Source organism: Aspergillus alliaceus (assembly GCF_009176365.1).
Source record: "Aspergillus alliaceus strain CBS 536.65 unplaced genomic scaffold BDW43scaffold_75, whole genome shotgun sequence".
Taxonomy (NCBI): Eukaryota; Fungi; Ascomycota; class Eurotiomycetes; order Eurotiales; family Aspergillaceae; genus Aspergillus; species Aspergillus alliaceus.
This window is the reverse complement of record NW_022474758.1, coordinates 140342-158090: the sequence shown is the minus strand read 5'-3', so window position 1 is coordinate 158090 and position 17749 is coordinate 140342. Positions and strand designations below refer to the sequence as shown.

The window sequence follows — 17749 nt, the reverse complement described above, 5'->3', positions numbered from 1 at the left end:
CTGCCTTCTTGACCTGTCCATCTGCTTGATATGCTACAGCGAGCTCATGCTGCGATGCCAGTCGTGAGGGATGGTCATCTGCGAGCACCTCCGCTTCTGTGTGGACAACATGCTCTAGCAGTTGGACTGCCTCCTTGACCTGTCCATCTGCTTGATATGCTACAGCAAGCCCGTGCTGCGACGCCAGTCGATCAGGATGATCTTCTGCAAGTACTTCTGTACTTATCGCAACAACATACTCTAGCAGCTTAATTGCCTCCTTGACCTGTCCGTCTGCTTGATATGCTATAGCAAGCTCGTGCTGCGATAACAGCCGATATGCGTTATCTTGGGGAAGATTTCTATCCCTCCACACGCAAGTCTTCTGTAGCCAGAGAACGGCTTCTTTCATCCGCCCATCAACATATAAACACCGCCCGACCTTTAGACAGAGCTCGCTCTTCTCTTCTGTATCTTGGCATCGCTCATCCTTCTCTATGCGTGCCACATGCGGCAGGTAATCCCGCCAGATCTCACGATTAGTGTAATCGTTGGAGGGAAAGACTTCCGAGAGGTGTTTCAATGCCGCTATTCTTGTCTCTGCTTCACGGCCGTTCTGATTTACCCACATCCTGGTCGCCAAGTGGACTAGCCTATGCATGTCGAGCTTAGTGTCATTGTCTCTTCTCTCCAGAAATGAGTAGGAACAGAGTGTACCGATGGCCCCTATCAGCCGTGCTTCGGGATAAGCTGCTGGTAAAATAGAGTATGGGATCGCTCTCCACTCAATGCAAGATATAAATGCAAGGAGACCTGCCGCTAGCATATCGCATTCAAGAATTTTGTTAAAGGTGATTATCCATGTCTTCGCGACTGCATTAGTCAAGTTCTGATATCGTGTTGTATCGCCGAAATCCGTGCTCATGAGTGCAACAGCATCATCCTCTGTCTTCTTTAATAGACGCAAATACTCGGAGATGGAGCTTTTATTTGTGTTTATATATGCTGCCGCCTGGGTAATAGCTAATGGAAGGTATTCCAGCTCTGTGAGAAGGTTTATCACAGTTTCAGAGTTGTCAGAAGGGCTCTTTCGAACTAATGACTTCTCTAACACATCCGTTGTCTCCTGTCTCGTCATCTTTCCTATCTCAACCACGTCGCTGCCTGTCAGGTATTGCGCTACGGCTCCATGTCGCGTCGTGAACATAGTCAGGCCATCCTCGCTTTCTGGCAGAAAGGATAGCAAGCCTTCTGTTTGATGGGTCCCACGAAGTAAGTCAAGTTCGTCAGCGTTGTCAACAATTAGCAACCACTTTCCTGCGGTCTTTGCACATAGATATTGCCGCATTAAGATTTTCACGTCCTCACTACTCTCTTGTCCCTGGTGTATCCCTAATGCTCCTGCTATTTCCCTGCAGCCCCACTCAAACGTCTCCATACTCAAAGCTTGTACCCAGAAGATGGAGAATTCTGGACAGTCCTCCTTAACCGAGTATACAAACTGTAGCGCGACTTGCGTCTTACCGATACCACCAAGGCCGCTGAGAGCCACCTTCCGGCAATCTTTCTTCACAAGGAGCTTTTGTTTCAGCGTATCGAGTTCTGCACTTCGACCGACAAACTTATGGTTTCGTTGCAAGGGGAGGTAGAAACTACGCTTCGCCTCTATAGTGTGTGAGTCGTATCTCTGATTGCGAGCTGAGAGGCTAGTCTAACCTCGTAGTGCTTCATCGACCGTTTTTGTGTTCACCACATCCGCTGCCGGTATCACTCCTAGCAGCTCCTTCGTGTATGCCGCTGCTGTTCCTGCCGCATACGGCTGCCATCTCCTGTTCTTGTGCGAGTCAGCATAGTCGCAGATTCCGCAGATCACCAGGCACGGGAAAGTATTCATCAGGCCGGCCGCCTTCATCTCAAAGCAGAGAACTCCTCCGAATTCTGAGCTGATCTTGTCCCGTTCTACACCGTCCCTCATTACCTGGTTCCCCGATGCGATTGTACCGTAGTGGATCATCGGTGTATTGTTCGCCCGTTCATTTCTCTGTATCATTTTCCCGGTCGTACATGATAGACAGCTATCCTCTCCACCATGATTGTACTCCGCTTCGAACAGCACATCGCTTCCTGCTTGATCGCGGCTGAACTTGGGGAGGTTACCAAGCTTTGACAGGTGCGGTGATAGACTACTTCTCCCTCGGTCTAGGTTTGATTGAAGCTTCGTAACGGCGGCGAGGAGGATCGTGGGTGGAGCGTTGAGGAACCCCGTCCGCTTGAACCCGCCTGGCGTTGACTTTCCAAAGTCGTATTGCACCACCCCGCCATGACCGTTTCCCGGCTGGCTGACAACAACGTCGCCAAGCCGAATCTCTCCTTCTTTGCCTGGAACGCCGCCTCCGACTCCCACCATCAGCCCAAATCGAATGGCTGGGAACGTGGTCTTCATCTGCATGGCCACTGCCGCAGCGGAGTTGGTACCCGTCTGGCCTGCAGGCAGACACGCCAGGACGACATTGTGGGCCCTTATGGACCCTAGCGTGTACATATTTGTATCATTGTGATTCGGAGGAGGGTCTTGGTGCTCTTCGTCAAGCATCTCCTGCGCGGCAGTCAGCTCGTTCGGCAAGGCGCACACCCACCCGACCGTGTAGTCATGGTGACTGAGGCGGCGCGCCATCTTGCGTAAGTGTCAGCTAGAAGTGGCCTCAACTTGGCTGTGGGCTTGAGGATCATAACCAGCACAAGGTGCGAGACGCCTTCTTCAAGTTTCATACGAGGCCGGGCGCATATCGCCCATAGCTGACCTGGAAAAGGAGGCGAGGCTCCGCCGCTGGTGTCACGTGGCGTCGAATTGAATCTGCAATCCCTGTACGGATGCGTGATATATGCCGCGAAGCCCAATAAAATTTTGGCATTTGGACCGGGGTCAAGATGAGTGGTGACCAGCCAGTCCGTCTATATCCTATCCTTTTTATCAGATCCGGCTCCATCGACAAACACCAGACGATGCAACCAAAGCCCGGATAGCTTATGAGTGTGAACATCTCGTAGTTCACGGCTTTCGTTTTTGTCCAGCCAGGTGGCGAAAGGACACGTCTGACGCTGGATGCTGATAGCAATACGTTGAACTCTTCCCGGAAGAACAGCCATCTCTTCAATGTATAGGCTGGTTATTTCAGCGAGATGTTCACAAATGGCGTCTAGCACCGCAGGAGTGATGCATGGAGAATGAGGGAGGATCGGGGCTGCCAAATAACCGCACGTTCCCGCATGTGAGTAATAGAATGCTCGGGCTGCTTGGCTTATACTAATTTGTGTGGCCGGCAGAGCGGGGAGCACTAATTTACAATCTGGTCAGGTCGACAGTTTATTTATTGAGGCTTCGATATACATAACAGCACATGACTATACGGCTTACGTTTCATACGGTCTTCATTTTTACCATTCGAAATTGGAACGAGTCTTTGAATACGGAAGTAGCCATATCAGGGTTATCATGTGATTAGGGTTTGAAAAAGCACCTCTTTATGTTTCCGACTTAGAAGGCAGCAACGGTCGCCGCTATATGTACAGTAGATATTGGCCTGCAATAACAACACTCACATTACTGGTTCTCTGATTATGCAGTATCCATGACTAAACCTATGCCGGGTAAGTTAACATGTAAGTTAACATATGTGAACTCTGCTCCAGGTAGAGCTTTGGCCCCTGCTTTGGCCCCTCCTTTGGCCGAAAATGGTAAATGATGGCCTCTTGTGCTTGAGTCAGATAACACCGTGTACCTACCTGCTTTTAAGCTGAACGCATAGTACTTTTTTCTTCAGCGTATTTTACTTCTTGCTACATCGAGCGATCTTTGGCACGGCCCAGTTGGAAAACAACCGCGGTATTGGACAGTATAATTGCTAATAATTATGCGTATATACTCCGGTGTGATAATTGGGCTCCTCAACCCGACGAAGTATAACATAGTACTGCGACTTCTAACTTCATTGAATAACACAAGACACAAGGCTGAAGGAGACATGAAACAAATCACCTTTTCTCCAAACGCGATATTAAACGCACCTAAAGCCATATGTATATTGCGCGGCTCGTTTATCCACCTGGTATAAAAGCTGACAATATATAGACAACACTCTTGGGAAGGGAAAAAAAGAATATTCTTTTTGGTCCTGAATTCGTGCATAACTTCCGAGATGTATGTGCGAGTGGCTCACAATAGAACTCCATGATAATCTTTTTCTTCAGATTTTCATGCATTTGGAAAATATTCCAATATTCGTCGTGAGCTAGTGTATCGACATCTAGGATCTTGCCCTGGCCCTTTTTTGGGCACTTCTACCTCCTCCTGGGGGTCCCTTGCAAAGTTGGCGGTATTACGTATTGCAAATTGTTTGAAGACGGAGAGGAAAGGAAGAAGGTTTTGAAGGAGTTTATATAAAAGTAAGAGGCTTCCACCAGGCAAACCTATAGTGCAGGTGGTAGGGTACGCCTACAAACCTCATAGGCCATACCCCTAGGTTGTTCGAGCATAAAAGGAGGGAGAGGCTTCGGGGGAGTGGGGGAGGGCTGTTTTTATATCTACTAAACAGCTACTATTCACCGCATCCTCCATTAGTGGAGCCCAGATACCTACAGATGTTGACTATTTCTTACAAGCCGTTAGTGACTACCTAGGTGGTTTGTCACTTGTCTACGACCTTATTCCCTGTTTTTTCAGTGGCCGAGCCGTATTTTTACAGGGAATGAAGCAAGATTATGCCTCTTGAGGATGGAGCTTCACTGTGGAGATTTGATTTCCATTGTTTTCCAGGGTTTGTTCCTGGCGGGCAGGTTATGGCACTGCCGTATGCGGGATTAGGGTTGTCTGGCCGCATGAATAGATGGGTTCGGAAACGGAAGAGAGGGAAGGTTTCGGGGCAGAACATTCGCTTAACTATACATTAGAAACTAACAAAGGTTTTACCATAGGATTCAAAGCTAGGGCATGCAACGGTTTATATATCTTGAGAGTGTCTGAGACGATCTATGCTCGATGCGGCTAGGTTATGAACAATACCACTTCATATCTAGCTATCTAGGAGATAAATAGACCCCCTCTATCGACAGCCAATGGTACCAGAAATATTAAATATGGTTATCAAAGGATCCATCAGCTTATCAGCCCTGTCCCGAGGATCCAACCGGCCAATGACGGGCACGATGACGGTCGGGGTGATGCTGCAGACTTATCACGTCCTCTCTCTCCGACCTTATCGGGGCGCATTCCATCTCCCCAATGCCTTTATATTAATGCTAGCACTCGCTCACTGTTGCTTTATTGCAGGCCGATGTGGTCTTCCTTCTTAATCCGGGGTTTGATCAACATCCGTGCATAGAACTATTGGTATATTACTGCTGACTTGCGCATCTGCAGTTAGGTTGCATTGAGCCCTAATCACTAACCCTATCCCTTACATCCTGCATCTTTCTTGGAGCTGAACATTTGTTCATTAGAATCGGATGGGTTTACTACTCTCTTGAATCAAGATCCTATTTAATATTCCCTACTCCGTCTCCCTTAACGAGATGAAGTTCCGACCGCATGTCCGGGTCCAGCAGTCGAAATCAGCCTTCGCGGAGGGAAATGCGCGATGGACAAATCTAGACCTGGACCCAGTTCCCCGCCACCGCCGGCTATGGGGTCCCACCAGCTTTATCTGTATGTCCCACTCAGTTTTCATATTTTATTTCATGAATACTAACCATACTATCAGCATATTGGATCTCGGACGCTTTCAATGCCGCTACATGGCAATTCGCCAGCAGCATGATGGCCGTTGGCCTCGGCTGGCGCGAAGCCCTCGTCGTCGTCGCAGTCTCTTTCTTCATAATCTCCTTCGTTATCGCCGGTAATGGTGCAGTTGGTGCCATTTACCACATTCCCTTCCCTGTCATTGCGCGCGCAAGCTGGGGCTTTTGGGGCTCGTATCTACCGATCGTGTCGCGAGTGATCCTAGCACTCTTCTGGTTTGCGATTCAGAACGTCAACGGTGGAAATGCGGTGCGCGTGATGATAGGAGCCATCTGGCCGAGCTTCCTGACGCTGAAGAACGACATTCCCGAAGACCAGGGCATCACAACGAACGGGATGGTATCGTACCTCATCTTCTGGCTTGTGCAGCTTCCATTCTTGTGCATCCACCCGAACAAAGTGAGATGGCTATTCTTAGCAAAGTCCGTGCTGGTGCCGGTTGCATGGATCGCGATCCTGATCTGGGCCTTTGTCGCAGAGAAGGGAGGCGGCCTACTGGACCAGAAGGCGACAGTATCCGGTTCGAAATTCAGCTGGTTATTTCTCGCAAACATGACCTCAGTACTAGGGAATTATGCCACACTTAGCGTGAACCAGGTACCACATCTCATCGATTCCACTCCCCCAGGAAGCAAGCTGAGCAGATCCTAACCATACAATCCCCAGTCCGATTTCTCCCGCTATTCCCGCGTCAGCGCCAAATGGCAACTCCTCTACATCCCCATGCTCCCCATCATCTTCACCTTCATCTCCTTCATCGGCATCGCAGCCTCCTCAGCCGGCCACTCCCGCTACGGCGGCGACATCCCCTGGGACCCGACCGTGCTGATAAGCAACTGGTCCAGCCGCGCCTGTCGCTTCTTTGCAGCCTTCAGCTTCGCCCTCGCCTCGCTAGGCGTCAACATCTCCGCCAACTCCATCTCCGCAGCAAACGACCTAACCGCCATCCTTCCCTCGCACATCAATCTCCGCCGCGGGCAGATCTTCTGCGGCCTAATCTCGTGGTGCTTCGTGCCGTGGAAGATCCTTGTCTCGGCAAATAATTTCCTCAACTTCATGTCCGCGTATGCTATTTTCCTCGGCCCCATCGCCGCCATCATGCTGTGGGACTTTTGGCTGCTGAAGCGCAAGAAATACGATACGCTGGCGCTGTATCAGCCTGAGAATCGGACGTATCAGTATGGCAAGTGGGGCGTGAATTGGCGGGCTGTGGTGGCGTTCTTGGTGGGCGTTGCGCCGAATCTGCCCGGGTTGATCAATTCGGTTAATAGTAAGATTCATGTCGGGGTTGGGCTGCATCCGTATCAGTTTGGGTGGATTTTGGGGTTCGTGGGGACTAGTCTGGTTTATGTGGTGTTGTCTGTGTGCTTTCCGGCGAGGGAGTCTATTGTCGAGCTGGCGGTTATGCCGGAGGATGTTTATGATGCTAGGGAAGGAGAGGACGGAGCCGGGAGTATAAATGGCCGGGAGAAGAAGCAGGATAAGGAAACGAGACAGGAGGTGGTTTCTTAGTTGCCCTATAGGTGTATCTATGTTGATGCGTATATTCATTATGTGTCTATGCATGCTGCTCTCGATATATTTTCGATGCTGAATGGAAATGAATACATGCTCCTCGTCCTGTCCGGGAGGGTATGATTAATATTGAGCAACCGTGTCGGTGTATCAGCGGCGTATCAGCTATCAGCCTTAAGGCGCAAGTATATAGACTGTGAGGTCCTGATGCGCAACTGCACTTGAACGTCGAATAGCAAAGCGCGGTTGCCGGTCCTCTATCCCGCTTTGGCGAGATCGGCGTAAATCGCAGAGCTCTGTCTCTCTCCCTCAGAGAAGTCCCAACATCATGAGTAAAGACGTAGCATATCACCACAACCCACCCATTCACACCGCAATCCCCCTCCCATAAGCAACAGCCTCCTTCAACACCTTACTCGCCCCCGAACTAGCCCGTCCGAGCTCACCCCCCTCCTGCCTCGCATTCTCCAACCCGCGCTGAATAGCCGGCAAAAACCGATTCGCAAAAACCCGATACCGATCCTCCCATGTCTCATACATCTCCCCTTCCTCATCCCGCGGCTGCCCAAACAAATTCAGATAAGCATACGGCGCAGCCGTATCCGGAATCATATGCACCCCCGTCGAACAAAGGGGGAACTCCCACCCCAAGACTCCAGCGTTCGACCCCAGCATATCAACACCCGACTTCTCCTCCGCCGGCGCCCCAATCCCGGCGTCCAAGAACTCCGCCAAAACAGTCATAACCTTCATCATGGGCAGGCCCTTCGCTCCGGATTTTCCGAACGAGGCCCGGCTCGCGGACCACTTGGCTGATTCCTCGGTGTGCCATCCCAGGACGGAGAGGAAGCAGTTAAGGGTCTTGATCCAGCCGCCGGCGGAGGAGACAACTTCCGTGCCGGCTGCGGAGAGGAGCCAGGAGAGGGTTTCGACAGCCGAGACGCGGATGTCGGCTGCGAGGTGGGTCATGCCGGCTCGGATGTAGGGGAGGAGTTGGGGGACGTGGTCTTGGATGTCGGAGGGGGGGAGGGCGCGGAAGAGTTTGAGGAGTTGGGTGCGGACGCCGGTGTTTGCATCGAGGATGAGGGGGAGGAGTGTGGGAAGGATCACGCTGACTGGTTGCGGGAGGGGAGAGGTGACGGGGCGCGAGGTGATGGCGGTTGTTAGGTGGGCGAGGGAGTCGCGGCGTTGGGAGTCGGATTTAGACGATAGGAGGGAGACATGGTGGGTGAATTGTGTGTTGGAGGTTGGGGCGTTGAGTGTTAGGGATTGTTGGTTTAGGACGATTCCTGCGCTGGGTTAGTTCAAGTTCTGAGTATCCGGTTTTCGGGAGGTCGTATCGGCACCTTTGGATTTGAAGCTTGTGTCTGTGAAGTTTTCGGGCTTGCCTTTCGCTTTGCCGACTTTTAGTTTGGCTTTCTGGTTTCCTTTAGTCTTTGTTTCTTTTGTGAGGCTGGAGTGGGCCTACTTGGAAGTCCTTCTGCTTTTCCTTCTTTTTCTTCGAGCTGGATCCCATGGTGGATGGAGGTAGGTGTGGTGTGTACGGTCGTTAGATCCGAGTAGATGGCTTTCTGTGTATATAGCGGGTTTGGCCGTATAGCAATGTGCAGTATAGGGCTAGCTGTCTCTTGAGATGGAGTCTCAATTGAATTGGATAAATTATTGAAGTTGCAAGATCTTTGCTATCTTCAATTTATTTTCATATCACCACGTGATTACCGGTGTTGTATTTATGCCTCAGGCAACAATATGCCAGATGCGGCAGGCCCTTTATCACAACATCGGATGATTTCAAACCCCGAAGTATAAACGCAAACCCAAGGGTCACTTGCTAGTCTTTCCTCCAGCCCAGAGTCCAGACGCCTATAATGCCCACATAAATGTGCACATTCATACTCTATGAAAACCTCGCTCTGCATTATACCTCCGTTAAGTATTGTATATTTGACTATACCTTCCCTTTACTTATCCTTCAATGCGCTTTATGTAATAAATCAGACACAGTAGTCGCAGAAGAAGATCAAATTGTGATCCTAGAAGCTCAGTAGCGGAGATTTCAATTCTCTGAAAAGACGACAACAGATAGTAGTAGCATTGGAAAACAATTTTACAATACACTACTCAGAGAAGAGCGGGCAGGTGGAACTGTGAAACGAAGATGCCAGGCAAATAACGTGTGTATTTTGTATAACAGGACACCAAGATGAGCCCTATTTCATAAGATACCAATATGTGTTACCTTCTGGCCCTTTTCCAGTCCACAGTAACCCCGGACTTCTAACACGGAAGCACTTTATGACTTCCTTCCTCTCCACATGGTGTAGCTCCCTCCTAATTCCACATACCCCTTCGGTTAGAAATACTCGCTTCTCCTATCTCCTACGGGCCCTTGTCCAAATAACCACCAGTTCCATATCTCATCAAACTTGGTGTTGCTATTCTTAGAGCGAACAGCTTTAGCGAACGACTTCCTCAACAAGCTACTAGCATAGAGACGAGTCAGGCTCACTAGGTAGCCGAGGCACAATGGACATAGGGCAACCCTAAGGTATTTACTCAAATATTAGCGGGAACAATACATCATACGACGCAATTAAAGTTGAATCTATTGTTAGTGGAGACTTTCTTGTTTACAGTAGGGGGCAGTCATTGGAATTTACAAACACCTTTCCAGGATTTGTGCAGAATCTAGAAATATTGCACTACTATCTCCCCTTATTCAATCCCGAAGTCGAAAGGCGACACCTTCTCTTAATTAAGGGAAACAGGACGGATGATGCCTGGGAGTGGATTCCAGGAGATCGGCTTTATAACGTCTGGCTGAATAAGGGAAAGTGAGTTCTATTTGTCTGTTTACCCCGGCATTGGAAAAACAATACTCTCTTTATTCCTCATAGAATGCCTTGAAGTCTTGACACAGAGAGAGAACAGCTGCATAGTCTTTCACTTTTGCAATTGTCAAGATGAAAAGCTCAACGTGGCGACTGCCTTACTCAGGGGATTGATTTACCAGAAATGGTCCAAGCTGATACATCATCTCCCTAGCCTATGTCCATATCCAAGAACAGATTAGCTACGTATTGTTGACACCTTATGCTCTCTAGCTCACATTTGAAAGGGTTCTCGAGGATCCTGACCTGGGTACAGTTTTCTGTGTTGTGGATGCCCTCGATGAATGCAAGGACGGCCAAATATTCAATAATTTGACTGTGAACCTCATTTTGGGGCATCGTCCGTTATATATAGTGGGAGAATCCAAGTTTGTTATCACTAGGCGCAAGCTCCCTGGCCGTCATAATTCCTCCTCAATATGAGCCTCGATTAGGAGAAGGGAATTTACTCACAAAGTGAATGATTTCATATGTGTTAACGTCTGTAACTTTCCTATTTAGAAGGGCTTGACGATGAATTATATCATTATGCCCAGAAGACACTGCAAGACCAGTCCGAGTGAACTTTTCTCTTGGTTGACCTTGAGATGGAAGTGCTCTTAGAAAAGGATAAATGTACTGAGGTTGAACATACATCAGATTTACCAAAGTCCGAATTGGGAGCAGTCAACTACCGACTACTGCCCTGTTATTGCACAAGGTTACAATAGGAGCTACCGGCTGTACTTGACAGACATGATCTGCTGTCTCCTTCCCTCAGAAGGGAGCAGACCATACGCGACCAAACCTCTCTGTGCGGGATTTTTTTCTCAGACTACACGGGAATAACGTCAGTCTTGTCTACGAGTCAACCAGGAATTTTCTTTTGTGTAATGGACCTGGCAGATTACTAGAATTCCGCATCGAAGAAGAGGACGCATATCTTGAGCTTACAGAAACATGTTTGGATATCATTAGTGGCAGCTTTCTTCTCCAAAAGAGTGTTGATCTTGCCTACCAATCAATCCAGCAACAATGACCAATTCTTTCCTACGCAACTTTATACTTCTTACCGAATGCATTACTTTGCTCCCTTTCGGTGATCAATATGTTTGAAATATGTTATCCTTTCTTTCAGGATATGTCTCTCTTAAGAAAAAATTGATGGAAACTTTCGGGCGAAGCCATGTTATTTCCACTATGGAGCAACTCGATACCTCTCCTACTCATAGCATGCTATTTTAGAATCTCTTAATGGATCCACACAATCATTGAGAGAAATCCACTACTTGTGTAGCAGATAATTTATAAAAAAGGGACAGTAGCGGCTGTTCTTCTCTAACATATAGCAAACTTAGTTAAGTGGTGGGGAAATAGTAGCTAGCTTACCCCATAATGGGGCTATTGTAAACAATTCGTGTGATGATGGAAGAACATGATTATCTTTAGCGCCCTCAATGGGGCATGAGGGCATAGTACGGCTGGTACTGAAACATGGTGCTGATATCAATAGAGCATCAGATAGCGGATATACGCAACTGTACATAGCGTCGCCCGAAGAACGCGAAGAGTGTGGTAAGGCTCCTGCTTACCACTGATGGGAATTTCGACCAGTATCTCATGAGTGGATTCAAACTTTTAACGAGTCAAGACCAAGATGCTGTGATATGAAAGACTTTAAGACGACTAGCTCTGCAGGCAAGATCTGAAGGCACTACGAGATTGTGGGGGATTTCTTTTATCGTGCCTATGAATACAAGAAGCAGATCTTCACGAATACTTGGGAAAGGACTTGGTAAGCGCTTCGAGTTTCCTAGAAGTACTAAATAGCAACTTGCCCAGTAGCCTATCACAATAGCGTAGACCTTCCTTTGTGTGTATATCGTCGATTTGAGCAGAACTCACGGTTTGAAAACTATACAGCTGAGTCCAAGGCAACGCATTTCTCAGTCCCCAATCGCCAAACTAGCACGGTTGCCACTTAGCGATAACCCACATAGTACTGTTAGAGATCCTTAAACGCTTTTATCGGGTTTGAGATCGTTCATGCAAGTAGGCTCTCCCACGTAGAAGCACCATTCAGTATCATATAATTGCATCTCCTTTTAGCCCTAGGTACTGAGATAGACTTCTGAGATAGACCTCTCCCATTTTACAATCACTTGGGGAGAGCTGCATACCGTAGACGTTGATCAATCGCCAGACAGCCCCGAGTGTATATGATCTCCATGATATCTATCATGCTATTTCTCGGTGAGCCTAATAACAGAGCAGCATCTTCCATCAGTATATTAACACGACCAGCCTATCCGGGGAAAAGGCAGTCCGTCTATCTTCCGAGAACCGAAGCACATCTAGATGTAACAATAACTATCCCCAAAGGGGGAGTGAAGGCTTAGAAATCCGCGGATCGGACCTTTCCTTTCGTTGAACAGAAAGAAGAGAAATAGGGAAGAATCTTAGCTTTGATATCTTAACGGAGTCATGAAAACTCCATCGACAACCCATCCGTCCATGGCGGCAAATCTCGCCGGTGTGTTTATAAACTCAGGTGAACGAATCGTTTCTATGGAATACAATACATATATCTTTGCTCATACTAGGGTTGCATGTTGAGTCTACCACGGTCACTCTATGATAGTATTCTTGAGAAGGAAGACAAGACAAGAGAAAAATGTGTACACATGTAAACATACTATGTCGATTACATGATCGACAATAGAGTCCCTCAAAACACATACCAAATTCAATAAACATAACACTTTCATTCATTAGACAAGAACCACCGAATATACTGTACCTTCGTTGCTACCTTATATCCAAGTCCACAACTTTCAGCCAAACGCCCAACCCTCACTCAACCCTCACTCAATCCCACAAATCTAATCTAAGTACCTCCGTTTCATCGCAAAACCAAGAATATATTTTCCATACTATACAACAATTTAGTATCAAAAATATATTCCAATCCAGTCAAGATATATCTTCATACATCAAGTACTAACCCCGGTTCTCCAATTAGACTATCATGCACTGCGGACCTGGTTTCGCGGGCTCCAGATTTAGGGCTAGGTACCTTGGTGGTAATCTTGATGGTTAAGATGACTTCTTATATTTATGTACCTATGGAATTTAAGAGGATTAAAGGGAAAAGATGTTAAATGATTCAAAAAATGACCTGGTATTTAGGTATAATTCAGGCGACTCGAACTCAAGTTGGCTGGTTCGTCGCGGTGATATAGATGTAACGACGACAGAACTCGGATGTTTCCATGGCATTGGCTCCTTGAAAATTTAAGCTCACGCAGTATGATGTCAAGAATACTAGCGTCTCCTAGGGGATGATATAGTGGGTCGATGTCTCCATAGGGACGAAACCTGGCAAGAGATGCCACGAGTTTTGCAGTTGCTTACTGGGTTGAGGAAAGGCGGGTGCAAACAAAAATCTGTGTACGTATTTCAACAGCTGGCTACACTTACAACGGATACAAAGGAGTTCAAACTGGATCAAGTAAAATCATGGTGCACCATATACATACAGCGTCTATGGACGGTGACATAAAACACAAAGCAAAGATGCGCACTTCTGCCCGGCCCCGAGCCTTGAACAAAACTCGGGAAGATGAGAAATAGACAAGCAAGATCAGAACAAGAAAGGAGAACAAAAGGCTGGGGTCCGGACAGACGCGATTGTATCAGGCATAAATCAAGCAAACACAAAGCCACAACAGAACCACAAGGCAAGCTGTGTATCGTCACAGCGCAGGATTCGTATCACTGCTAGATCGCGGATTAAAACATAGTCCAGTAATCAAGTCCCGAAATAACAAAACGAATATCCCTCGTCATGTTACCATTAAACTCGCGTGACCATCGGATCGCACCCCGTCGTATCTCATTAAGTGCATCGCGGGCCACGTCATCTAACACCTCTCGTCTAGCGAGATTCCATCGGTTGCAGTATTCATCATGTCTATCGGTCATGGCGTAGCATCAACAGGTTGAAAAGAAAAATGAGAAAGAAAATAAAAAAGGCAAGGGTTCAAAGAATATGAAGGAGTGTAGAGAATCAGAGAAGTAAACGCAATCGTTACAAACTCATGGTCAGCCACTCCCATTCTTGACTAGCACCCTGGCCTCCGGCAATACTATGATTCGCCGGATTCGCCGCTGCCGGGGGCATGGCCGGCGCCAGAGGCACCACCTTGGATCGACCACCCGCGGACTTGTTCGCCTCGTCCAGTTCTGCCTCCGAGGCCTTCTCCAGTCGTCGTTGACGTTTCGGGGCCGCCTGGACCTGGTTCCGGCCTTGGGTCCCGCCAGGGGAGGTTGCTGCGGAGGGTGCAGACTTCGGAGGTGCAGCGGCAATAGGCACCACCCCATTGGACCGTCCCGCCGCGATGCCAAACCCGGCGGGCGGGGATTCGGAGGAGGCGCTGTTCTGGGCGCGGCTCGAGGTAGGGGTCGTGACGGATACCTGCTGCACCGAGTTTTTACGGGCGGACTTCTTCGATGAACGAGAAGTTCCCACTGCCAGGCTGTTGGCACTGCTGCGGTTCCGCTTCTTGATGACGTCCGTTTTAAGGGAAAGCGGGCGCACAACACCGTGCAGTTTCAGGAACAGCCCGCAAGCATTACACAGTGGCTGGCCCTCCGGGTTCCGACGCCACAGCGGAGTCGTCTGGGTAAAGCAGTTCGTGCATGTAGTTGGTCCGTTGTTGACCTGCTCGCCGTTCTTGCTGCCACCGGGACTTCCCGGGCGGGATGGAACGGCGCTACTGAGGCCGGACTCGGGTGGAGTATTCGGAGAGGTATGAGACGTACTGTTGTTGGAGTTCATGCTTTGACGCAGCAGCTGGGCCGTATTGGGAGTGGACGTGGTGCGGGCAATCTTCTGCCGACGAGGGTCCTGCTCTCGGTTGCGCACCTCACTAACCGAAGCCACAGACCCATGAGCCCGACCCAAACTGCTTCCCTGATTCCACTCCTCCGGAGTGTCCATCATGTCCGCGGAACCTATAGTGACATGTTTGCGATGTTGAGGACCAAAGCCTGGCAGTGAATGGAAGGAGCCTGGGAACTGGCCGTCCCACTGCATGCCCGATGCGAAGCCCTCATTTTCGTCACCGAATTCAGTCGGCATGGCCAGGCCAGCTCGTTCCGACAGCTGACGGCCATCGTCATCCTCGTTATCAGAATCTGCTCCAAACGTAAACATGCCTGTATGAGAGTTACCCGTCGGAAAGTTTGTTGCGTTCAGCACCTGAGTCGGATCTACGTGCTGCGGCTGGGGTATGGGGTAGCTCGGCGAATGCACCGTGGATGAAACGGGCTGTTGTTCATGGTTGTGTTGGTTGAACATATAACGAGGCTGCAGCGAAGCGGACAAATTAGACCGATGCGAAACATAGTTGGGGACGCGGCGCTGGGTGCGAGCATCGGTTGACGGCATATCGAAATATATCGAGTGATCGCCGTCGTAGGCCGGCTGCGGTGTGGATGCTGTCGACTGGTAGCCCGATGGAGGTGGGGAGAAAAAGTCCGTCGAATTGAGGGACGATGCCACCGGCGTATGCGAATAAAGGTTCGCGAACGGGTGCGTGGAGGTCATGGGAGACTCACTCGGCGAGAAAGTGAACTGCGACTGGTAGGGACCCGCTGAGGGCAGGATCGGATCGTCACCAAGGCCGAATGTATCCAAGCCAAAAGGCACGCCGGGAGAAGTATGATTGTGGTGGTTTGCGGGATGGTGGTTATTTTGGTGGAAGCCAAACGCCGACGGCGTATCCAAGGCATAGTCAGGCACGCCGCCCGAGAGCTCAGGGTCATGGGCCAACATGGAGTTGGAGACCGGGGGCACCTGGGGCGATGACTCTGCCGGTCGCTTCCGGGTGGGAACCTGCAAAGAGAAAAACTGGCGCTCGTCGATGCTCGTCTTACGCACGCGACGAGGGACGTATCCGAATTCACTGTTCTTGCGTTGGTCCTGAGCCGGATGGTGAAACGAGGCGGGCACCGGTGTGGAATCCCTCAGCTGATCTTTCCTGGACTTGATGGGAATGGCCGCGGATGAGGTCGAGTCGGTGGTTTGGGTGGCATTAGGCGAGGTGTGGTCCGAGGGAGATTCGAAGGGAACGATGAAATCATCAAGGTTCATGGGATCGGCAGTCAGGTCGGTCGACTGTGGATGAGGATTGGCAATTGGCTGGTCGGAAATGCGTAGTTGAGCGATGCCACTGGGGCCAGCGCTGCTGGGTCTTCCAGGGCGCCTTCACAACAGAAAGAAGAATAATGAGCGGGGCGATCCGTTAGTCTGCAGAGGGGGGGGGGGGGGGAAACCTACAGGGAATGTTGGGCACGTTCCTGCTCCTTGCGTCTCAAACTCATTGCCATCATTCTCCAAGTGAGGTTTTCCATGCGCTCCTGGTTGGGCAACTGGGCCTTGGTCCTAGAATAAAGCTTCCATATCTGTGTCGCTAACGGATCTTGCCTTTGCATCTCATCTGGAGTGTCGAGGCCGCCTCGAGGGGCACCAGACCTCCATTCGGGGAAGAGCGAGTCTTGAAGTAAACCGTCATGAGCCTGCGAGTCGGCGGGGCTCAGAGGGGAACCGAAAGAAAAGTCATCGGACAGCTGCGAGGAAGTAGGGGGGGCATTGTTGGAGGAGCGGTCAGCATCGGTGGAAGAATCGTAGGTAGTAAATTTTGCGGTTTGAGTCGGTCGCATGCCCCCAGGGCGTCGCCCGAGGGTCAATCCGGACATATTCACACGCTCTACTCTTTATTGGGAAGCGCGGGGGTAATGACGGTAGGCGACAAGAGAGAGGGGTCAGGAAGATCCAGAAAAAGAAAGAAAAAGGAAAAGGAAAAAAAGCGAAAGATAGGAGCAACAGGCTGGATGGAGGGGGGAAGAGATAAGGACGGTTGAAGAGGTTCACAAGCAATGAGAATCGAAGGAAAAAGAGCTAGAAGCGAGAGTGAGACAGTCGACAGGGCGATTGGTCACTGGCGCAAGGAATAAATTCCAGTCTACCCGCCCTAAACGACCAGTGCTTGCAGGAGGATGCAGCAATAGTTGGTGGGAAAGAATAGGGAAGCTAGGATCTGGAGGGGGTCCAAGTCAGTTATAGTTTAGGCACTTGGTCTGAGATCCGTCACAAGAAATCAAATTCAAATGAAGAAATAGTGGATGGGTCCAACCACAAGACAGAAGTATCGAAAGTGTACTTAATCAATCATTGGAGACGGAGACGCAGGCTAAAAGTGTCGAGTCCCGGTGGAATGCATCAATCCGTACCTATTGAATTTCAAGACGACGAACGTATGTCATGAACTGATTCAAGACCCAGTTTTGACCGTTTATCCTTCCTGGTCTTCCCCTCCTTCGCCTGAATTTCCTCGCCTGGTTATGATTTGTTCAGATGATAATAATTTGCTTTTTCTTTTCCCGGAATGATCTTATGGCTTGGGTGACAGTCTAAAAAAGAGAGAGAGAGTTAAGAAGAGAGGGGGGGCTAGACCCTCCAGATGCACATGGCCGAATCAAGTCCGATAGAGGAGCAATCAGAAACGGGGAATAAAATACGAAAACA

The 17749-nt window shown here is 49.4% G+C and overlaps 4 protein-coding genes across 4 annotated transcripts; 1 reads left to right on the top strand and 3 right to left on the bottom strand.

Moving 5' to 3' along the window:
- Positions 1-13: 13 nt before the first annotated feature.
- Positions 14-2653, bottom strand: BDW43DRAFT_316470 (TPR repeat protein; the record flags this gene model as incomplete). Its single annotated transcript, XM_032048307.1, has 2 exons — positions 14-1644; positions 1696-2653. Coding segments are annotated over 2 exons (2589 nt in total), but the record flags the coding sequence as incomplete, so codon positions are not given.
- Positions 2654-5269: 2616 nt separating this feature from the next.
- Positions 5270-7470, top strand: BDW43DRAFT_235999 (nucleobase cation symporter-1 family protein). Its single transcript, XM_032039599.1, has 3 exons — positions 5270-5680; positions 5736-6370; positions 6440-7470. Exons 1-3 carry the CDS (start codon positions 5548-5550, stop codon positions 7283-7285), a joined length of 1614 nt encoding a protein of 537 aa, XP_031894708.1. The 5' UTR covers positions 5270-5547; the 3' UTR covers positions 7286-7470.
- BDW43DRAFT_235988 (IPI1/TEX10 family protein) lies at positions 7470-8921 on the bottom strand. Its single transcript, XM_032039598.1, has 3 exons — positions 8757-8921; positions 8635-8707; positions 7470-8577 (listed from the first exon to the last, which is right to left on the bottom strand). Exons 1-3 carry the CDS (start codon positions 8802-8804, stop codon positions 7655-7657), a joined length of 1044 nt encoding a protein of 347 aa, XP_031894707.1. The 5' UTR covers positions 8805-8921; the 3' UTR covers positions 7470-7654.
- A 5063-nt stretch (positions 8922-13984) lies between these two features.
- On the bottom strand, positions 13985-17277 carry BDW43DRAFT_235950 (nitrogen regulatory protein area). The gene is made up of 2 exons (XM_032039597.1): positions 16502-17277; positions 13985-16427 (listed from the first exon to the last, which is right to left on the bottom strand). Exons 1-2 carry the CDS (start codon positions 16918-16920, stop codon positions 14249-14251), a joined length of 2598 nt encoding a protein of 865 aa, XP_031894706.1. The 5' UTR covers positions 16921-17277; the 3' UTR covers positions 13985-14248.
- Positions 17278-17749: the final 472 nt, after the last annotated feature.

Bases quoted from the DNA above. Each gene is read 5' to 3' on its own strand.
- BDW43DRAFT_235950 (XM_032039597.1), bottom strand. From the start codon at position 16,920: ATGTCCGGATTGACCCTCGGGCGACGCCCTGGGGGCATGCGACCGACT. The intron at 16,428-16,501 runs GTAGGTTTCCCC...TCTGTTGTGAAG, and splicing joins GAACGTGCCCAACATTCCCT to GCGCCCTGGAAGACCCAGCA.
- BDW43DRAFT_235988 (XM_032039598.1), bottom strand. From the start codon at position 8,804: ATGGGATCCAGCTCGAAGAAAAAGAAGGAAAAGCAGAAGGACTTCCAA. The intron at 8,708-8,756 runs GTAGGCCCACTC...AAAGGAAACCAG, and splicing joins AAAAGCAGAAGGACTTCCAA to AAAGCCAAACTAAAAGTCGG. The intron at 8,578-8,634 runs GTGCCGATACGA...AACCCAGCGCAG, and splicing joins CACAAGCTTCAAATCCAAAG to GAATCGTCCTAAACCAACAA.
- BDW43DRAFT_235999 (XM_032039599.1), top strand. From the start codon at position 5,548: ATGAAGTTCCGACCGCATGTCCGGGTCCAGCAGTCGAAATCAGCCTTC. The intron at 5,681-5,735 runs GTATGTCCCACT...CCATACTATCAG, and splicing joins GGGTCCCACCAGCTTTATCT to CATATTGGATCTCGGACGCT. The intron at 6,371-6,439 runs GTACCACATCTC...TACAATCCCCAG, and splicing joins CCACACTTAGCGTGAACCAG to TCCGATTTCTCCCGCTATTC.